The sequence below is a fragment of the Cervus canadensis genome, chromosome 23 (assembly GCF_019320065.1).
Source record: "Cervus canadensis isolate Bull #8, Minnesota chromosome 23, ASM1932006v1, whole genome shotgun sequence".
Taxonomy (NCBI): Eukaryota; Metazoa; Chordata; class Mammalia; order Artiodactyla; family Cervidae; genus Cervus; species Cervus canadensis.
Genome location: NC_057408.1, coordinates 36,181,168 through 36,199,908, shown reverse-complemented (window position 1 = coordinate 36,199,908; position 18,741 = coordinate 36,181,168). Strand labels below are relative to the sequence as shown.

The following is an 18,741-nucleotide window of genomic DNA, read 5'->3' as shown; positions in this document are numbered from 1 at the left end:
AGTCAAAGGCTTTGGCATAGTCAATAAGGCAGAAGTAGATGTTTTTCTGGAATTCTCTTGCTTTTACAGTGATCCAACAGATGTTGGCAATTTGATCTCTGATTCCTGTACCTTTTCTAAATCCAGCTTGAACATCTGGAAGTTCACAGTTCATGTACTGTTGAGGCCTGCCTTGGAGAATTTTGAGCATTTCTTGGAGAAGGAAATGGCAACCCACTCCAGTACTCTTGCCTGGAAAACCCCATGGACGGAGACGCCTGGTGGGCTACAGTCCATGGGGTCGCAAAGAGTCGGACACAACTGAGCGACTTCACTTTCTTCTTTCTTTGCTAGCATGTGAGATGAGTACAATTGTGCGGTAGTTTGAGCATAGTTTGGCATTGCCTTTCTTTGGGATTGGAATGAAAACTGGCCTTTTCCAGTCCTGTAGCCACTGCTGAGTTTTCCAAATTTGCTGGCAAATTAGATGTTACCAAAGCGTAATATCATCCTATGTTGCAGACAAGGAAGCTGAGCCTCATAAAGGCTAAGTAGCTTGTCCAGGATCACACAGCTGGCTTCAGAGTTTATTCTTTTCACCTCTGCTATCTCCTAGGGGAGACCAGAATGTATCTGGAGATGAATGCAGTGACAACCAGCTCTCTTGGACTTTGAGCTTCCGAGCAAATTAATCTTCCCTAGTACTATTCTTTATAACTCACTGATGACTGTGTTAAACCCTTCTTCATCCCCCAGACTGAGCCCTGGCTGAGTCTCAGAGGTTCAGAAGCTTCCTAAGAGGAAGCTTATCGTGGGGCAACTGCTGGGGGACCCTTATCTCTGCTTCTGCTGCATTGTCCAACGTGTGTTTTCTACTCTTGACTGAAATCATAACTTAGTTCAGTGGAGGAATAGCTGGAAGCATTGACTCTGTTGTTGACCACAAGAAAAAGTCTTCATGTCTTTGGCTCCATGCCACTCAAGAAAATAATGTAAGCACTTGTTCTTACATTGCAAAGACTTTATAAGTTTTCTTACAAAAATATTTTCTTGAGAGACAGGTATAGGACCGAAACACACAGGTTTCTGCGAGACTTATTTGGTTAAACCAGATCTTCTTCCCAAGGCCATAGACATTATTGCAGAAGCTCATGTATTCTGAGAAAGCAGGACGTTTGGGGAAGTTCCTTCAGCGATAGTGCCATCACGACCCTGGCACGTGTGCCTTGGCTAAGGTCTCCTCCAACTGAATGTCTGTTTTAGTTCTCTCATCACTTGGGTGGCATTGGCCTTGGGTGTGGGCAGCTGATTGGCGTGGCTGCTCCCTGAGGCCTGTGATGTTTCTCTGGCAGTAGCTGTGCTGATAGGAATGGAATCTGAATCTCCCTGGGGAGCTTTAGGTCAAGTTAAACTGCCTCTGCTTCTTGGTCACCAGATCCTCATAATTGTTGCACTCCCATTTCACTCTCCTGCAAACAGGCAAACTTGGAAGGAGAGGCAGCTACAGTACTGATCCAATTAGCCTGTATCAGCGAGAAAAAGACCATTAAAGTGCTTATGATGAACAGGCATTGACAGGCTCTCACTGAGTTTAGGTTTTGGAACATGGAAGCTTCATGAAGGCAGATACCAGAGTTTGTATTAATTAGGGTTTTCCAGAGAAACAGAACTAGTAAGATATGCCTATCCATCTAGTCTAATCTAGCTAGTCTGTCTAGAGAGATTTATTTCAAGTAATTGGCTCACACCATTTTGATGACTGGCAAGTTGAAATTTGTAGAGTGGGCCAGCAGGCTGGAAATTCAGGTAAGAATTGAGGTTGCAAGTCCAGAATATGCATGGCGGGCTCATGGGCAGGATTTATATGTTGCTGTCTTGAGACAGACAGTCCTTTGTGGATCTGGTACAGAGTCCAGCACACACTAGTCACCAGTGAACATGTGTGGAGTAAGGGAATGGATGAGGGCACACCCAGCTGGGAGGCAGCATCAGGGAGGTGGGAGGCGTACAGACTCTGGGGTCAGGCTGCCTGGGTTGGGTTCGAGCTCTGTCACGTTCTGTGTGACATCAGCTATGTTGCATAACTCTTCTGGGCCACAATTTCCTGACTTTCAAAATGGCAATCATATTACCTACTTCATAGGAGTTTTCTGAAGACTAAATCTGTATAAAGTAGTTGGAACCTCATCTGGCACTTGATAAGCATTCCACAAATGTTAACAACTATTATGATGATTATTTGTTGAACCCAGACTGACATAGTATCCCACTGGGGAGAGGGAAAAGCATACCCATGATTATTTAATTTTCCTCTGAAAATTTAACTGCGAAATAGAAGACAAGGGCATATTTACTAGAACAATGGGGATAAACTGATTATTTTTAAATGGATGAAATGATTATTTCTCTAAAAGAAGCTAAATGAATCAGCCAAAAGATTTTTAGAGTCAATAATAGCAGCAAGATGGCATATGTAAAAGAAATGCATAACAATCAGCATTACCCAATTACAAAATACAGTGGTGGAAGGAGGGAATCTACCAAATGTAAGAGACCTTTTGATGGATGTTGTCTATACATTGATATTTGATGTAGATAAAGAAAACATGGACATCTTATAATTCTTAAATTCTTAGGATTAACCTTATTTGGTCCTGTTTTATTATATTCATGTATTTTATATTTTGGTTTGCCAGTTTTTTTAAAAAAGATATTTCCATCTTAATTTTTTGTGTCCTTTTCTGTTAGATTTTAATATTGAGGTTAAACCAGTTCTTTAGAAAACCTGGGACACTTTTTATCCTTAGTAAACGCTGGGGAAGGTTCTGAGTGGGGCACTTGTGCAGCAGAGGGCAGGATGATGCGAATGACGTGGAGTCAGGCTCTCTGCTGTCAGCCCAGATCTGTTTCCATCAGTCACATGACTTTATGCAGGTTATGTTATTACTACTAACTTTTTATGTAATTACTACTAATAATTTTTTATGTAATTACTACTAATAATTACTACTAAGTTTTGCTTCTCTGTCTGCAAAATGGGCACAGCGGTGGTACTCACTCCAAAGGTGGGAGAAAGTCGGGGTGGGGGGAGATGAAGGACAATGTCTGTGGACCTGGGTGCACTCACCACCCCCTGGCCTCTGCCTTGGCAGCCCCTCTCCTTTGCCATGGGATCCCCTGGGATCTGGCCCCTCATCCCCCATTGAGGGCCTTTAGTCTCAAATTCCACTCAGATTTTTTCCATCATTGGATTCTGTGCAAAGGGGCAGACAGGGGAGGGGGTGGCAGTATCAAGACAGAGGATTTATAAGTGATAAAGACAAGTTAAAAATATATGGGCCTTTTTTATTCTATGCTCTCTTAAATTCCCCTCGGGTTTAACTTTACCAATCTAATTGCCCGTTTTCTCAATATACGAGCACAGAAAAGATGGCACCTCCGTAATGGTGGGCTAGTGGCTTCCTCAGAAAGACTGTCCTAGTTCTTATACAAGTGCCTGGATCCCTTGTGACCGTGGGACTGGAGAATTCTGTGGGAAAACTGAAACACCTCCTCCAAATGAACCTTTGCAGTTGTCTGAAGATAAAAGTATGGGCTCTCAATGGGCCCTTCTGAACTTCTCCAGAACTCCTGAGGAATTCTGAACTGTTTTCTCCTGCCGTCCTGTGCTTCCTCCTCTCTGGGTATCTCAAGCATGTATTTTGTCTATTGTTCATTTATTTTTGACTTATAACTGCTGGTAACATGAGTTACAAAAAATCTTGCAGGTTAGAGAACTTTGGGTTTGCCGTTTCCAATAGTTAGGGTCTGGCCTCTTTCAGGGGCTCACTGGTTGCTGCTCCCAGCTCTGCCCCATCTCAGCTCTGGGGAGACTGCGTGACTGGTGACTGCTATTCCCACCCCACCTGTCCTGGTAGTTCACGCAAAAGGCTGTTCAGCAACTCAGTTCAACGCACTTAATGGGATCTTCCTCCCTAGTATGGTCGACCATAGGACTGGAAGGAGTGTCATCACTAGGAATGTCTAGAGAAATTTAAATAAAATGAGATGGGAAAGGAATATGTTCCAGATGAAGGGTCAAGATAAACTCCCAGAAGAACAATTAAATGAAATGGAAATAAGCAATGTACAAGAGAAAAGAGTTCAGGGTAATGGTTGTAAAGGTGATTTAAGAACTCAGGGAACCAATGGACGCACAGAGTGAGATGTTACAATAAGTTTTTAACAGAGAGTTAGAAAATATAAAGAACAACCAAATAGAGTTGAAGAATACAATAATTTTAGTAAAAAAAAAAAAAAACTAGAAGGAATAAATAGCAGAATAAGTGAAGCAGAAGAATGAATTGGTGAGCTGGAAGACAGAATGGTGGAAATCACTGCCAGAGAACAGAATAATGGATAAAAAGAAATGAAGACAGTCTCAGAGACCTCTGGGAAAATAACAGATGCACCAACATTTGCATTATAGGGGTCTCAGAAGGAGAAGAGAAAGGGCCTGAGAAAATATTTGATTAGATAATAGCTGACATCAGAAGGGAAACAGTCACCCAAGTCCAGAAAGCACAGAGTCCCAGGCAGGATAAACCCAAGGAGGAAGATGCTGAGACACAGAGTAATCAAGTGGACAAAAGCTAAAGACAAGGAAAACTATTAAAAGCAATAAGTAACATCCACCGCAATCTCCATATGGCTGTCAGCTGACTTTTCAGCAGAAACTCTGTAAGCCAGAAGGGAGTGGCATGATGAGAAGGAAAAACCTACAAACAAGAATACTCTACCTAGCAAGGCTCTTTTCAGATTTGACAGAGAAATCAAAAGCTTTACTGATAAGCAAAAGCTCAAAGAACTCAACATCACCAAACCAGCTTTAAAGCAAATGCAAATTGAGAGAGTAGCATTGAAACATATACATTACCATATATAAAATAGATAGCCAGTGGGAATTTGTTGTATGATTCATGGAGCTCAAATGTGATGCTCTGTGATAACCTGGAGCAGTGGAATGGGGTAGGAGGTGGGAGGAGGTTCAAGAGGGTGGGGACATAAGTATGCATGCTTGCATGCTAAGTCACTTCAGTCGTGTCTGACTCTTCGTGACCCTATGGACTGTAGCCCGCCAGGTTCCTCTGTCCTCTTTCTGACCCAGGGATCGAACTCACATCTCCTGTGGCTCCTGCACTGCAGACAGTTTCTTTACCACTGAGCCACCTGGGAAGCCTGGACATATGTATACCTATGGCTGATTCATGTTGATGTATGACAGAAACCAACACAATATTGTGAAATAATTTCCCTCCAATTAAAAATAAATCATAAAAACAAATGCTAAAGGAAGTTCTCTAGGTGGAAAAGAAAAGGCTATAACTAGAAACAGAATTACAAAATGGGAAAGCATACCTATAAAGGACTGTTAAGAGAGAAAAGGATTTTTTTGTGCATGAAGAAGATAGTTTTGAAGAAGTCTGTGTTTATAGGAATCTCAGACTTGTCTTTGAAGATGGGCCAAGTGTGTATTTGTAAACTCAAGACTGGTACCTTGCACATAGCAGAAGCGAAAAGGAGGGACTCGTGGGCATTTGAAGGGACTGTGAATGCAGACTCTGCCTATGAGGAGCTGCCAGATAGAGGCTGCTCCATATTTTTGTAGGACCATGTGAGTGGTTTTCTTTTCTCCTTTAAAAGAATTTTAAAAAGTTTTTTTTTTTTTTTGAAACCATGCTTTCCCCTCTTATCTGGTCTCAAGAATAAAACATATGATCTGGTACTATAATTCCTGTGACTTCATATTTATAATATCATGTGCCCTGGCGAGATTCATGTCCCCTTGTCTTCCAGCGCAACCACAAAGCCAGGAAACGGGAAAGCCCTGTGAGACTCTGTTATACACGGAGCCCTGAGGGGGAGGGGTGAGCGTGGCCTGCAGAGTGATGGGGAGGGAACTCAGCTACTGAGACACCAAACTGATTACTCGCTCCTGTGACGGTTCCTGGCTCTGTTTAACCTGGCTTCCCTCTTTTTTCCCAAAGTTCAAAGTGTTTTCTATACCAGGAAGACAGAACTCATGTGCTTCCCATGTATCTTCTCTTATGTGCTCTGGGCTTTGGTTTTCCTCTATAAGAGTGGGCTGAGCCTTTGTGGGAGGAGAACGGGGGGTGGGGGCATCCTATATCTTCCTCTATAAGAAATGAAGTGAAAAGGAAGCAAAGGTGAGACAAGGTGCGGTGTAAATTGGCATCCTAATGACAAGTAGCCTACATGCTCTCTTTACTGGACCCCATCTTCCTGTTGGAGCAATAGAGAAAAGCTGTGTCTTGAATTGTCACACAGCAAAACAGTTCTTTCTGATTGTCCCACTAAGTGTGTCCTTCTGTATATCTGAAAACATGTAAAAGTAGCCATGGGAATGATCAAGCAGATTTGTGCTGTTATATTCCAGGGATTTCTCTTGATGGGCACAGATTTTAAAAACTTCCCAACATGGTCAGGCATGAGTACATGTGACTCTGTGGAGCAGACCAGGTTTGGCAATGAAATGCCTGTGCCGGTCTAATAGAGTCAAACTTCATTGTTTTATTTTCTGTAAAGTCCTGTGACATCACAGTATTTCAGGATAGATAGTTATTCAGTGTGGGTTTCTGCTTATCTGGGGCCTCCCCAGGTGGGCGTGTCCACACCATCAGGTTGATTGACAGCAGGTAGGGTCACCTTGCCAACCCCTCTGACGCCAATGAATGTTTTGTCTCCTGTCTCCATTAGGCGGGGCAAGAAGCATAGCATCATCCTAAGGACACAGCTGTCCGTGAGGGTCCATGCCTGCATCGGTAAGTGACATCTGCAGAAGGGGGTGCTTGCCATCTGCCCTCGGCGATTACACTTGTGATGATTGATGCCACTTCTGGGAATAAAATGCAGTATTCACTCTTATGCTATCTATGCTTGGGTTAGTCCCTAGCACAGATGGTTAGAGTTTTTAGGGAAGCAGTTTCTGGCAGTTGTTTTTGTAAGCTACCTCTTTCATTCTGGCTTTCTTTGCTGTTTGGCTGGTGAGTAGAGCTGGAGGTAAGATGGATTGTTGATGAGATTCTTTCTGGTGATGTGGGCAGAGATGAGGTTCTTCATGGGGCTGTGCCAGGGTGAACCTCCAGCCAGATGAAGTGACCTTCATGTGCCTCCTAGTGACTCTCTGCAGCCCCCTGGCCTGTGGTCTCAGGCGATTGAAAGGGAAATCAGGTCAGTACAGGACGGACCACACGTGAATGCTCAGCAGTCGATGTTGAGCAGATTATTTGTGGTTCAAATGGCCTGCCTGTGGTCACATAAGAAACCTCACCGGCGCCCATTCCTGCAGCCATTGATTTTCCCGGACCCACTGGTTTCTCCACTGTATGCGTGGGCCGGATGGCAATGAGAGCGATAATTTATGTTAAGTAGACAGACTCCATGGGAAGGTTTCCTCCTGGCCTTGGGCCAAGTTGAGGCAAGTATGTAACATAAAAAGAAAAAGAAAGGACCTAAATTTCGCCTTATGCATAGAAGTTTTCCACATCTGAGTCATTTTACATTTATTTAATATGTGTCATGTCTTAATTCAGGCCTCTAATTAGGAGTGCATCGGTCATCCTGCTGAGGCCCAGTCTACATCTGGAGTGTGGTGTGCATGGGTGCAGTGGAAGGAACCATTTCCAGTCCCGCCTCCTCCTCCCTGCTTTCCTGTTGGAGACCCAGGGATGGGGTGAGGGAGGAGCTGACGTGGAGGGGAATCTCTGTAATTTTGTTTCATTTGGGGATAAGTGGGTGAGGCTATGAGTGTCTTGAGGAACAACCTTTGTCTGACCCTGTGGTTGATGAGTAATTGTGCAGCAGACACAAAAACCTCAGGAGCTGGAGGGTCTGTGTGTCGGGAGGGTGCATGATCTTGTTGGAAATGAAGTGAGAGAAATCTGTGGGATCTTCAGCACTGACCCTGCTTTTCAACTGCCTGTAGCACTGAGTGACCTTAAAATATGCACAGGCACTTGGTTGTATTTAATCATTTACTTCCTTGATTACCTGCTTTATGGTTTTTCCAATTATTTTATGTGTGTAAATCATGCCTACCTGTAGAAAAGTCTTGTGATCTATGACTTTGGATAAACTCCCTTCTGACCCTTGTCCTGAATCTAGAACAAAGCCAGGTGCATACAGCGGGCTGAATACAACAAATATTGGATACTGGTTGAAATATAGAAGATATCCAGTCAAATTTGGGACATGAGTGTGAACTGGTATTTCCTAGGAAGAGTAAGGCACCGGAAAGCAGATTTACATTAAAACAGGCTAGATCAAAGTCCTAATGACCTAACTTGTTTTAAGAAAATTTACTTATTTGCAGTATACACTTAAAATGTTTTAAATACAGGATTTTTCTATCTAGCTGGCTTCCATGTTACTGACTCACTGCATTAACTGATATATTGTTCCATAGTCCCCAGTGATACATGTAAGCACACATCTCATCCCCATGGCAACTGAACCCCAGCAGCCAGTCCAGCCTAGCCTGCTGTCTCCCCAGGTCTTCCTGCTCAAAGGGTAGAACTCAGTGTTGACAGGGTCAGTGTGTTTGTTCCCAAACCTGTTTATGCCAATTGTACTTGCTATTAGAATTATGTAATTAAATGGAATATGAACACTTTATAAACTGATTAAGTATGAGCATACAAAGTCACTGCTTTGAGTATGTTGAAAAAGATTCAAAATTCCTTACTATAAAAGCATTTCTAGTCAATGTGAGTGGGTTGTGATAACCATAAAAGGTGTAGTGTTATGAAAATCCAGGAGGATTCTGGTCTTTGTAAGTATCTTCAGTACTTGCTCCACTTCAAAGACACCAAGATTGGGCATCAGAGACTGTATTATGTGAGTGGCTCATGAAAGAAAGTCCATGGGGAGTCCCACTAGACCTTTATTCAAAGAACATGGCCCTAAATGATGGGCAGGTGCATCTCCTGAGCAGTGTGCCTGGCAACCAACTGTGTCTCATCCCAGAGAAAGTGACAGTCAGTCACCATGGCTGCAAGTCTTAAGGTGCACATGTGTCATTTTTAAAAGACTTTCTGCTTTAATCGCTTTTCACCATTAATTACCTCAGGCCTGAGTATATTAAATGAGAAGATTTGACTGTGTGAATTAACATCAATACCCAAGAAGGCAAAGTTTCTTCTTTGTTTTAAAAAACCTTCTTTGTCCTTCTGTTTCCTATTATTGACAAGGTGTGAAATAGATTTAATAGTGCAATACTAAGTATTATCCTTTGGTTTATGTTTATACAAAGGAATGAATGCATCCTATGTGTGGTGTACCAACTGCCATTGTGACATAGTTTTTCCCTTTCCAAATGGAAATATTAGGTGAGATTTCTCTGGGATTAAAAAAAAAAACAACCAAACCTGGAACAATCTTCAGTTGAAATGGCAAAGGGAAACTTGACAGAGGGAAAAAACCTTTTTCACATCAGTTAGTTGAATCCCTGTTCTTTTTCAAGATCACTTCCCCTCTTCCCCATCTAAGAAATGGTTGAATGATTACAGGCATGGGACAGTGACTGCTGTCAGCCTAGCACCATATGCAGCTCCCCCAAAAACTTTCCTTCCCACCGCACGATTGGATTGGAAGGATCCAGTATCCCTGTAGGCTAATGGGCTTAAAATGCTGTCAAGTGAATTTCTCCGAAGTTGTGTTTTCTTCACCCTAATTCTCTCCTCCTTCACCTCTGTTTTTGCTAAGTATAGGAATGTTTAGAATCCAGGACTGCTTGTTGATGAATTGGAGGGAATATGCCTTTGGAATTCTCCAGTGATAACGTTGAAACTCTGTACCCATTGGCATGAGAGTGGAGTGGAGCCTTCATGATTAGCGACCGAGCAAACCTCATGAGAAATGAAAGCCACGGGGCACTGCTGTGATGGTCCCAGCCAGAAGCTGAGTCAGGGGTCTTTGCTGATAGCACAGCAGGAAGCTGGAGTGAGTTTTTGGTACATAGAGAGACCCCATGCTCTTTGTACCTCTGGACTCCTCTCCACTGTATTACTTTGCACATTTTTAGTATGATCGCTTGATGTAACATAAAGTAGCAAACACCATATGCCTTTGCCCTCGCCTTCTTCTAGTTTCAATCCCTCAAAAAGATAGTGGTCAAATTGTGGAGATGAAATTAACAGATACAAAGTTAAAAAAATCTATGACAGGCATGTGAGGTCTGCATTTAATGAGGTTAGCTAGAGACAAAAACTTTTCTGGTCCCAGCAAGTGATCCTGTTGCCAGAAGCCAGAAAAATGTTCAGAGGGCCAACTGGCCCTGATGACTAAATCTCATCTTGAAGAGAAAAGGAGTGGAAGAATTGTGGGACAAGGAATGGAATTGAGACTTAAGAAAAGTAAGGTTTGAAGTCATAAGGATCCTAAAGTTAGTATCTGCAAGTCTTCTACGGGCTGTCTTTGAAGGCATTGTGTTTGACTTCAAACCTCTGCTTCAGTTTTCTGAAGCAAACCCTGTCTTCTCATCTAGCAAGTAAACCCTGTCGATTGAGTCTCTGGGAGCCATAGGGCTGACACTTTCAAGTATCCAGCATAGAGTTAAACAAAAGGATAAAAAATTGGCTGAAGATTCCAAAGTGCCATTTATGCTTGTAGTCGGGAGGAACAACTCATATGAAGGGTCTTTAGACCTTTTAGAGTGTGTTTCACCAAACCTCTGAGATGACAAAAGCTGCCTGTGAGAGAGAGGTGAGGTTGACAGAAGCTGGCAAGGTGGCAGAAGTGATCAAGCTCTCCATGAGCTTAGTTTCATCTCTCATTAAAGGTCAAATCACAAGGATAAAGCCAGTTTATTTATTTGTTTATTTCGGCTGTACTGGGTATTCACTGTTGCATGGGCTTTTTCTCTAGTTGCGAGCGGTGGCTTCTCTTGTTGCAGAGCATGGGCTCTGGAGCACAGACTCAGTAGTTTCGGAGCAAAGGCTTAGTTACTCCCTGGCCTGTTGGGATCTTCCTGGACCAGGGATCAAACCTGTGTCTCCTGCATTGGCAGGTGAATTATTTACCACTGAGCTACCAGGGAAACCCACAAGGATACAAAAACAACATAGGGAAAGGCTGTTTCATCCACTGATGCAGAAGAGTAATTTTTCAGCAACTGAAACATCAGCAGAAGAAAGCACCAGAATATTTGTAGAGCGTTTTCCTCTCCTGAGCTGTGCAGTGCAGCTGCATGCTTTGCGTTACTCTGTTACAGCAGAGAGCTAAGTTATAGTGGAGCGTTTCTTCAAGAAGAACCTTCTAGAGCAAAAGTGACTGCAGTGATTCAGCTCACATGCCAACAGATGGAGAGGCAGTGGCTCCCTGGGGCATGGTATTGAGAAGGATCCCGAGGCTGGGTGCAGTCTTCTTGGGAGGGATCCTGTCTCAGTGCTGGCTTTCACTGGTGGTGATGGAGGTGGTGTGTGAGTGTGTGGTGTGGGGCTCTTGGTGAGGTATAGACTTGGTCCAGTGTCTGAACCCCTTCTGGTTACAGGGTAGAGAGCCCTGGGTTTCCTCTGCAGAGAGTGGGGATGGAGCTGTGACCCACGAGCGCTGCCAGCGCCAACTCCTCCCTGTCTCAGGTTCTTTCTTCTTACACCTGTTAGTGTGAGCAAGAGGGCTTGGCTTCGAAATCCTGACTCTCCCTTTGCAGAAGGAGACTTCCAGATTTGTTTTAGATTTCCTCCCTTTTATAATAAGTCTGTGACCTATTTTCGCCCAGAGTTCTGCTCTCTAGGTAAAGACAAGCTCTCTGGATTAACCAGATTAAACACTTCTTATCATCTGTTTCCTATTAATCTGTCTCAGCTCCCAGATGACAGATCTCACGAAATGTCCATGTGTCTAGAAGGACATTGGATCTGGGCTGGGGAAGATCGACTTGTTGGCTCTCTTCACTCTCTCTGGGGGCTGCCTGCCTCTAAGATGCCTTATGGTCAAACAGTGATCGACAGATATGCCCCCCACCACCACTCAAAAATAAAAAGGAAGAAGCGATATGTGAAGGAGGTGAAACATACCACCAGGTTGTTAAACAACACATCTGTCATAAGAGGATATAGATCACAAAGGATTTGTTGCCCAAAATTGAAACAACAACTGGAGATTAAAGAATTGTTCTACCACCTTCAGACACACGAGTAAACATAAATGTGGGGGTGAATAAAGAAAAGGAGACACAAACCTATGAGAGAACACAAGAACCTTCCAGATGCAGCTGGATACTCAGGTCAGCTACGGAAATTAAGAGGCATCCAGAAAGGAAATATGGATGTGGGCAAATGTGAATTTAAGCCCAGGCAAGAAAAGCAGGTGTATCAGGGTCTCTTATGGCAGCTGTTTCATCTTTGTGCTCTCCACTGCTGTCCCAGGATTTTTCCATATTTAAATGATTAATTCATTGCCTCTGTAGGACTGTGTTACCTCTCCTCTCTAGGATCTCTGGATGTTGAATGATGGAATTTAAATATTGCCTTAGAACCATTACCTTCTGTTTGTTTGCCTTGTCCTAGTGAAATTCTTCCCTGGTGGTTCAGAGGGTAAAGAATCCGCCTGCAGTGAGGGAGTTCTGGGTTCGATCCCTGGGTTGGGAAGATCCCCTGGAGGGTATGGCAACCCACTCCAGTGTTCTTGCCTGGAGAGTCCCCATGGACAGAGGAGCCTGGCGGACTGCAGTCCATGGGGCCTCAAAAGAGTCAGACACGAATGAGTTACTAAGCACAGTAGAGTGAAATTCTAGCCAGTGACAACAAAAAATTGACACTGAAGAATGTAGTCGTATTGGTGGAGACACCTGTAGCAGATGTTACAAGTTCAAACCATGTGCTGGCAGTTAGACTCCAAATTTGCTGTCCAGTAGAACCTTACTTCTATCCAGAAAACAACTCCTGGTAAGGAAATCGTTGTGCTTTTGATTTCTTCAAGACTGATCTTTCTATAAATGCTTTCCACTCCCAGGTCTGACCTGATGGTGGAGTGTAATGCAAGCTCTAGTGCCTGGCTATTGGCACCAGTGTCTGTCCCCATGAAGAGACAACCTCATTTTTATCATACATCAATAAGGCTGTATGTCAGAGAACAAACACTTTGTCTCCGATTACTAGAGACATTGATATCCAGAGGACTTAGGAGCTGAAAAGGATGGATGGCTTGCAAAGGTCCTGCTGCATGGGGATTCTCCAAGGATTGGGTGAACACTTGTGTACTTTTCAGGTCTTGCTGAGAGACTTGAAGACAACAGATTTCTAGGGAAGGGGATTCTTTGAGCATTTCACCAATTTCTTTTGTGTTAGAAATACCAATGGGAAGTATTTTAACTTGTAAAAAAAAGAACTTGCAAAACATTAGTAGTTCAGCAAAATATGTAGCCAGTTTAAGTTTTAATTTGAAGGGGAGAAAAAGATGTTGGAGGATTTATTGTAAGTGCTATTGGTCTCAAGTTCACATAATAGAGTAATAGTGACAGAATAGCTTGCTCCTTGGGAAAAAAAAGTTGTGACAAACCTAGACAGCATATTAAAAAGCAAAGATGAAAAACAAAACAAAACAACAACAACAAAAAAAAAGCAAAGATGTTACTTTGCTGACAAAGGTCCGTCTAGTACAAGCTATGGTTTTTTTCAGTAGTCATGTATGGATGTAAGAGTTGGATCATAAAGAAAGCTGTGCACCGAAGAATTGATGCTTTTGAACCGTGGTGTTGGAGAAGACTCTTTGAGAGTCCCTTGGACTGCAAGGAGATTCAATCAGTCAATCCTAAAGGAAATCAGTCCTGAATATTCTTTGGAAGGACTGATGCTGAAGCTCCATTACTTTGGCTACCTCATGCGAAGAGCTGACTCATTGGAAAAGACCCTGATGTTGTGAAAGATTGAAGGCAGGAGGAGAAGGGGATGACAGAGGATGAGATGGTTGGATGACATCACTGGCTCGATGGACATGAGTTTGAGCAAGCTCCAGGCGTAGGTGATGGACAGGGAAGCCTGGCATGCTGCAGTCCATGGGGTTGCAAAGAGTCGGACATGACTGACCAACTGAAGTGAACTGAGCAGAGTAGAAGATGAAAAAAGCTCATATAATTAAAATCTTGTTATCATCACTGAAAAGAAGAACAGTCTCTGTTGTTAATTACACCCAGAGGTGACATGCTTTATCTGTATCCTAATTACTGTGATGGTGTAGACAGGAAGGGAGTCCACTTTACAAGAACATGGGGCAGTCTTTGTGGGAGGAGGTGTGATGCTAGGTGTGCATTCAATACTTAAGTCACTTCCTAGTCTCTAAAAAAGGCTCCACTTTGGATTTAGTGGTGAACTTAATGACAATCTTAAAATTAGATAATGCAGCTACAAGTATTTCAAAAGTTGTAAAATGCTACAAAGAAGATTAGTTTGAGAAGAACTCTACTAAACTGGAGCTTGTTTGTTGTTCAGTCGCCCAGTTGTGTCTGACTCTTTGTGACCCCATGGACTACAGCACGCCAGGCCTCTTTCTGTCTGTCACCATCTCCCCAAGTTTGCCCAAGTTCATGTCCATTGCATCAGTGATGCCATCCAGCCATCTCATCCTCTGATGCCCTCTTCTTCTTCCCTCAATCTTTCCCAGCATCAGGGACTTTTCCAGTGAGTTGGCTGTTTGGATCAGATGACAAAAATACTGGCGCTTCAGCTTTAGCATCAGTCCTTCCAATGAATATTCAGGGTTGGATTTCCCTTAAGATTGACTGGTTTGATCTCCTTGCGGTCCAGGGGATTCTCAGAAGTCTTCTCCAGCACCACAGTTTCCATCAGTTCTTTGGAACTTATTTACCTTGGCCATTTAAAAAAGGCCATGTGAACCATGTTCACTGGATGACACTTTTGCAGTATTTCTCTTCTCACCCATGTTGCATGGACCTTCTCTGCCCCTCCTGAGCCTTGGGAGGGGCTGAGAAGAGTGGACATTTTCTCAAGACCACATGCCTGGGATGGAGAGGGAATAAGTCTTGACGCTGTCTATTCCCTGACTGGGGGTCTTTGCCCTGGCCTGATACTTCTCTTTTTAGGCTATTTTATGTAACCTCCAGGCTTCCCTGGTGGCTCAGTGGTAAAGAATCCACCTGCCAATGTAGGAGACCCAGGTTCTATCCCCTGGGTCGGGAAGATCCCCTGAAGAAGGAAATGGCAACCTACTCCAGTACTCTTGTCTGGAGAATCCCAGGGCCAGAGGAACCTGGCAGGTTACAGTCCATGGGGTCACAAAGAGTCAGACACGACTGAGCGACTAAACAACAACAACAATATAATCTTTAGCTCAGTCTTCATATGTGACTGCAGACCGATGCAACCCTTCTGGTTTAAAAAGTCTGAGAAGTGCTGCTGAAACATCTAATATAACATTTTTCCCAAACGAAGTTTTGCCAGGCTTCAGAAGATGGTCTTCCAGTTGAGTTCCCCCAAGTGTGGTTCACAGATTGCCTTAGGGGAAAGGAAACAGCTGAGATAAATGGATTTCACCCTTCAAGAGCTGACCGTGTTTAGCAATGCAGTTACAATCCTTTCCTCTGGGTTGAGCTGCCAACTCCTTTAGATGGAACTGGAGCTTCTGAGTCCCTTCCTGGCTCCATCTTGACCACTGGACATGTGGCCCCTCATTTTGGGCTTCGTGTTAGGACATTTCTGGGAACTATTGCCTCTGGCTTTAGGAGCTATCCAGAAGGAACAGCAGGGTTCTAGGCAGGAAGCTGTTGAGTCCTCCTGCTCCTGGATTGGAGATTGGTTCATACCTGAGGAGATCTATGATATAGGGGTTCCGTCCCAGGTAGCCACGAGCTGTTGAAGCTAGCTCCTTGAAGGTGGACTGTTTTGTATCCAGCCTACAAAACAAAGCAGACCTCAGCTTATTTATTGAGTAAATAAAGCCTCTTGTGATACTGTGGTTTCTATTAAGAATGTGTATTTGATCTTCATCCTATTTCTGGCATAGAACTCCTAAAACCCTTGGAATTTCTTAAGTGGTAAGAGCAACAAAGATATTTTTTGTTATGTTAACATGGTGACTTTTGTACCCCACGTAGGGGTGGGAACTGGTTGCCGATGTTGATTGTGTGTGCTTAGTCGTGTCCAACTCTCTGCGACCCCATGGACTATAACCTGCCAGGTGCCTCTGTCCATGGAGTTCTCCAGGCAAGAACACTGGAGTGGATAGTTATTTCCTTCTCCAGGGGATCTTCCCAACCTTGGAGATCAGGGTTCCAACCTGATTGAACCTGGGTCTCCTGCATTGCAGGGGCATTCTTTACCGTTTGAGCCACCAGGGAATCCCCACCATGTGATTAGAGGTTTAGAACTTTCCAGTTTACCCTCTGACCTTCAGGGAGATGAGAAGGGCTAGACAGAGGTTGGATGAATCACCAACGGCCAATGATTTAATCAGTTATGACCCTGTAATGAAGCCTCTATTAAAATCCCCTAAAGTATAGGTTTCAGAGAGCCTCTGGGTTGGTGAACACACAGGGATTCAGGGAGAGTGGCATCTGGAGAGGACACAGAAGATCCTCACTCTTGCCCTTGACTTTGCCTGTTGCATTTCTTCCACGTGGCTGTTCTTGATTTATATCCTTCTATAATGAACTGGTGACCTAGTGAGTAAAATGTTTAAGTCCTGTGAGCTGCTCTAACAAATTAATCAAGGCCAAGGAGGGGTTCATTGGAACTTCTGATCTATTGCTGGTTGATCAGAAGCACGGGTGAAAACTTGGGATTGGCTTCTGAAGTGGGGTGGGGGCCTTCTTGTGGGACGACTTATGGGACAGCTACTGCACTATGTAGATAGTGTCAGCATCGAGGTGAATGGTAGCACACCCAGCTGGTGGGCTGAGGATGGCTTGTTGGTGTGGGGAAGCCTAGACAAACACACAGATGCGCGCACGCACGCACGCACGCACGCACGCACACACACACACACACACACACACACACACAAGAGTTGCGTCCAGGAACTCAAAAGAACCACTGAAAAGGTTGTAGAACTGACATGTATTTAATTCGTTTTCTTTCAGAAATGAATTTCTTTGGTATTTTCTCAGAAAAAGAATAAAAGGCAGTAAACAGAATGTGGAAGAAAGTAGAAAGTAACAGCTGTGCAAGTGGGCAGAGTATCCTTTAAAGAGTGTTTCCCGGAGGACTCTCAGTTCTGGAGGTCTCATGTGAAGCTGGAAGTGCATAGCCTCTGGTCGCTCATGACCTGGGTGCCAGGCAGAGTGATGTGAGTGGAGTCTGGGGGCCACTGTCTGCCTCTGCCCTGGGTGGTCTGGGTCCCACATGGAGCTGTGACCTTTAAATCTGTGTCCTGAGGTTGGAGGTAAGATGGTGGTGATTTGGGCTAACACCCTGACATAAGACTGCTCTTCAGAACAGAGCCTGGGTCATTTCTTTCGGGGAAAGGGGTGAGATGCTCTTGGCCCCAAATGTAGCAAGTTGATGATAGACCACTGAAGAACACATGAAGAAGATGGTGAAGCGTCATGAAGGGTGATTGTGGATCTTTCTGGGGCTGGTGATGGAGTGTGCCCCAGTGGGATGCTGATTCTAATTGTTCCGAGCAGGGATGGCCAAGAACTGGTGGCTGACCTGTGCAGGTGACATATAATGACTTTTGAGAGCCTTCTAGCCCCACTGTCTCCTCCTCTTTGGGAGGATACTTCCTGTGGGCACAGTGTGTGTCCTGGATGTCGCCTAGGGATGGATGGATGGAAGGAGCGCAGGGATTTAGGTCTGAAGATTTTGTCTGAAAGCCGAGTCAGAGTCATTATGAATCACACTGCTCTCCCTGCCACACACCTTAGTCCAGGGGAGGAGGACCAACACTGGCTTCACCTGGGGCGTTTTGGGGGTGGACGCTGCATGTGAGTCATCCCCAGGCCCCGTCAGCTGCTGTGTTGAGCACCTGCTCCTTGCAGGGTGCTTAACACAGGTTATTCCATTTATACTCCTGACACATTAATTATCTTTACAGAAGAAGAAAGAGATTCAGAGAGGTTTGCTCGCTCGCCCAGGGACAGAGAGCTGAACTGCAGAGCTGATTCACATCTGTATCTGTCAACTGTTAACTGGAAAAGTCCTGTTGTGTTACTTTTTACAAAGTTTTCCTTTTAGACAAGCAGAAAGGGAAATTTCCACGGCATTTTCTTCCCACCAGACCCTGAGCAAAGTACTATTTACTTTAGTCCTCACAACAGCCTCTGAGGGGAGGGGATTACTGTTCCCATTTAACAGAGGAGGAGACTGAGGCACTTGTGGTCTGCTTGCTTGGCTGAGGTCTCAACGGGAGTACGTGGCAGAGCTGAGATACTCATGTGGGTCTTCCTGACTCCAAGGCCTGAACTTGCATTGGCTGGCCTTTAGCACTGATGACCATGCTCCAGGCATCTGCTGAGCCTTCGAGAGAACATAGAGTCTAGAACCAGACCTGCCCTGAGGAGCTGTGTGACCTTTGGCAAATAACCTCATCTCTGAGCCTCAATGTCTTCATTTATCAAGAGGGGATATTAATGATATCTCTTTAAAGTATTGTTATGAGGATTAAATAAATATTTCATTGGTGCTGGATCCAGGTTTTAGGAACAGTTTATATTGAGTATTGATTTATGGGCTCAAAGAACAGGTATATACTTTAGAATCAGACAAATTGGGGTTTAAATGTAGCCCTGAATCTTTGTGTCCATGAGCA

The 18,741-nt window shown here is 44.1% G+C and overlaps 1 protein-coding gene across 9 annotated transcripts in view; it reads left to right on the top strand.

The window, feature by feature from the left end:
* FHOD3 (formin homology 2 domain containing 3) overlaps positions 1-18,741 on the top strand; it is a 503,163-nt gene that overhangs the window by 69,420 nt on the left and 415,002 nt on the right. For all 9 annotated transcript variants that reach the window (XM_043443940.1, XM_043443933.1, XM_043443935.1 and 6 more), the window contains exon 3: positions 6,736-6,800. In XM_043443940.1, the coding sequence (XP_043299875.1) occupies positions 6,736-6,800 (65 nt within the window). The remainder of the gene's footprint in view (positions 1-6,735; positions 6,801-18,741) is intronic.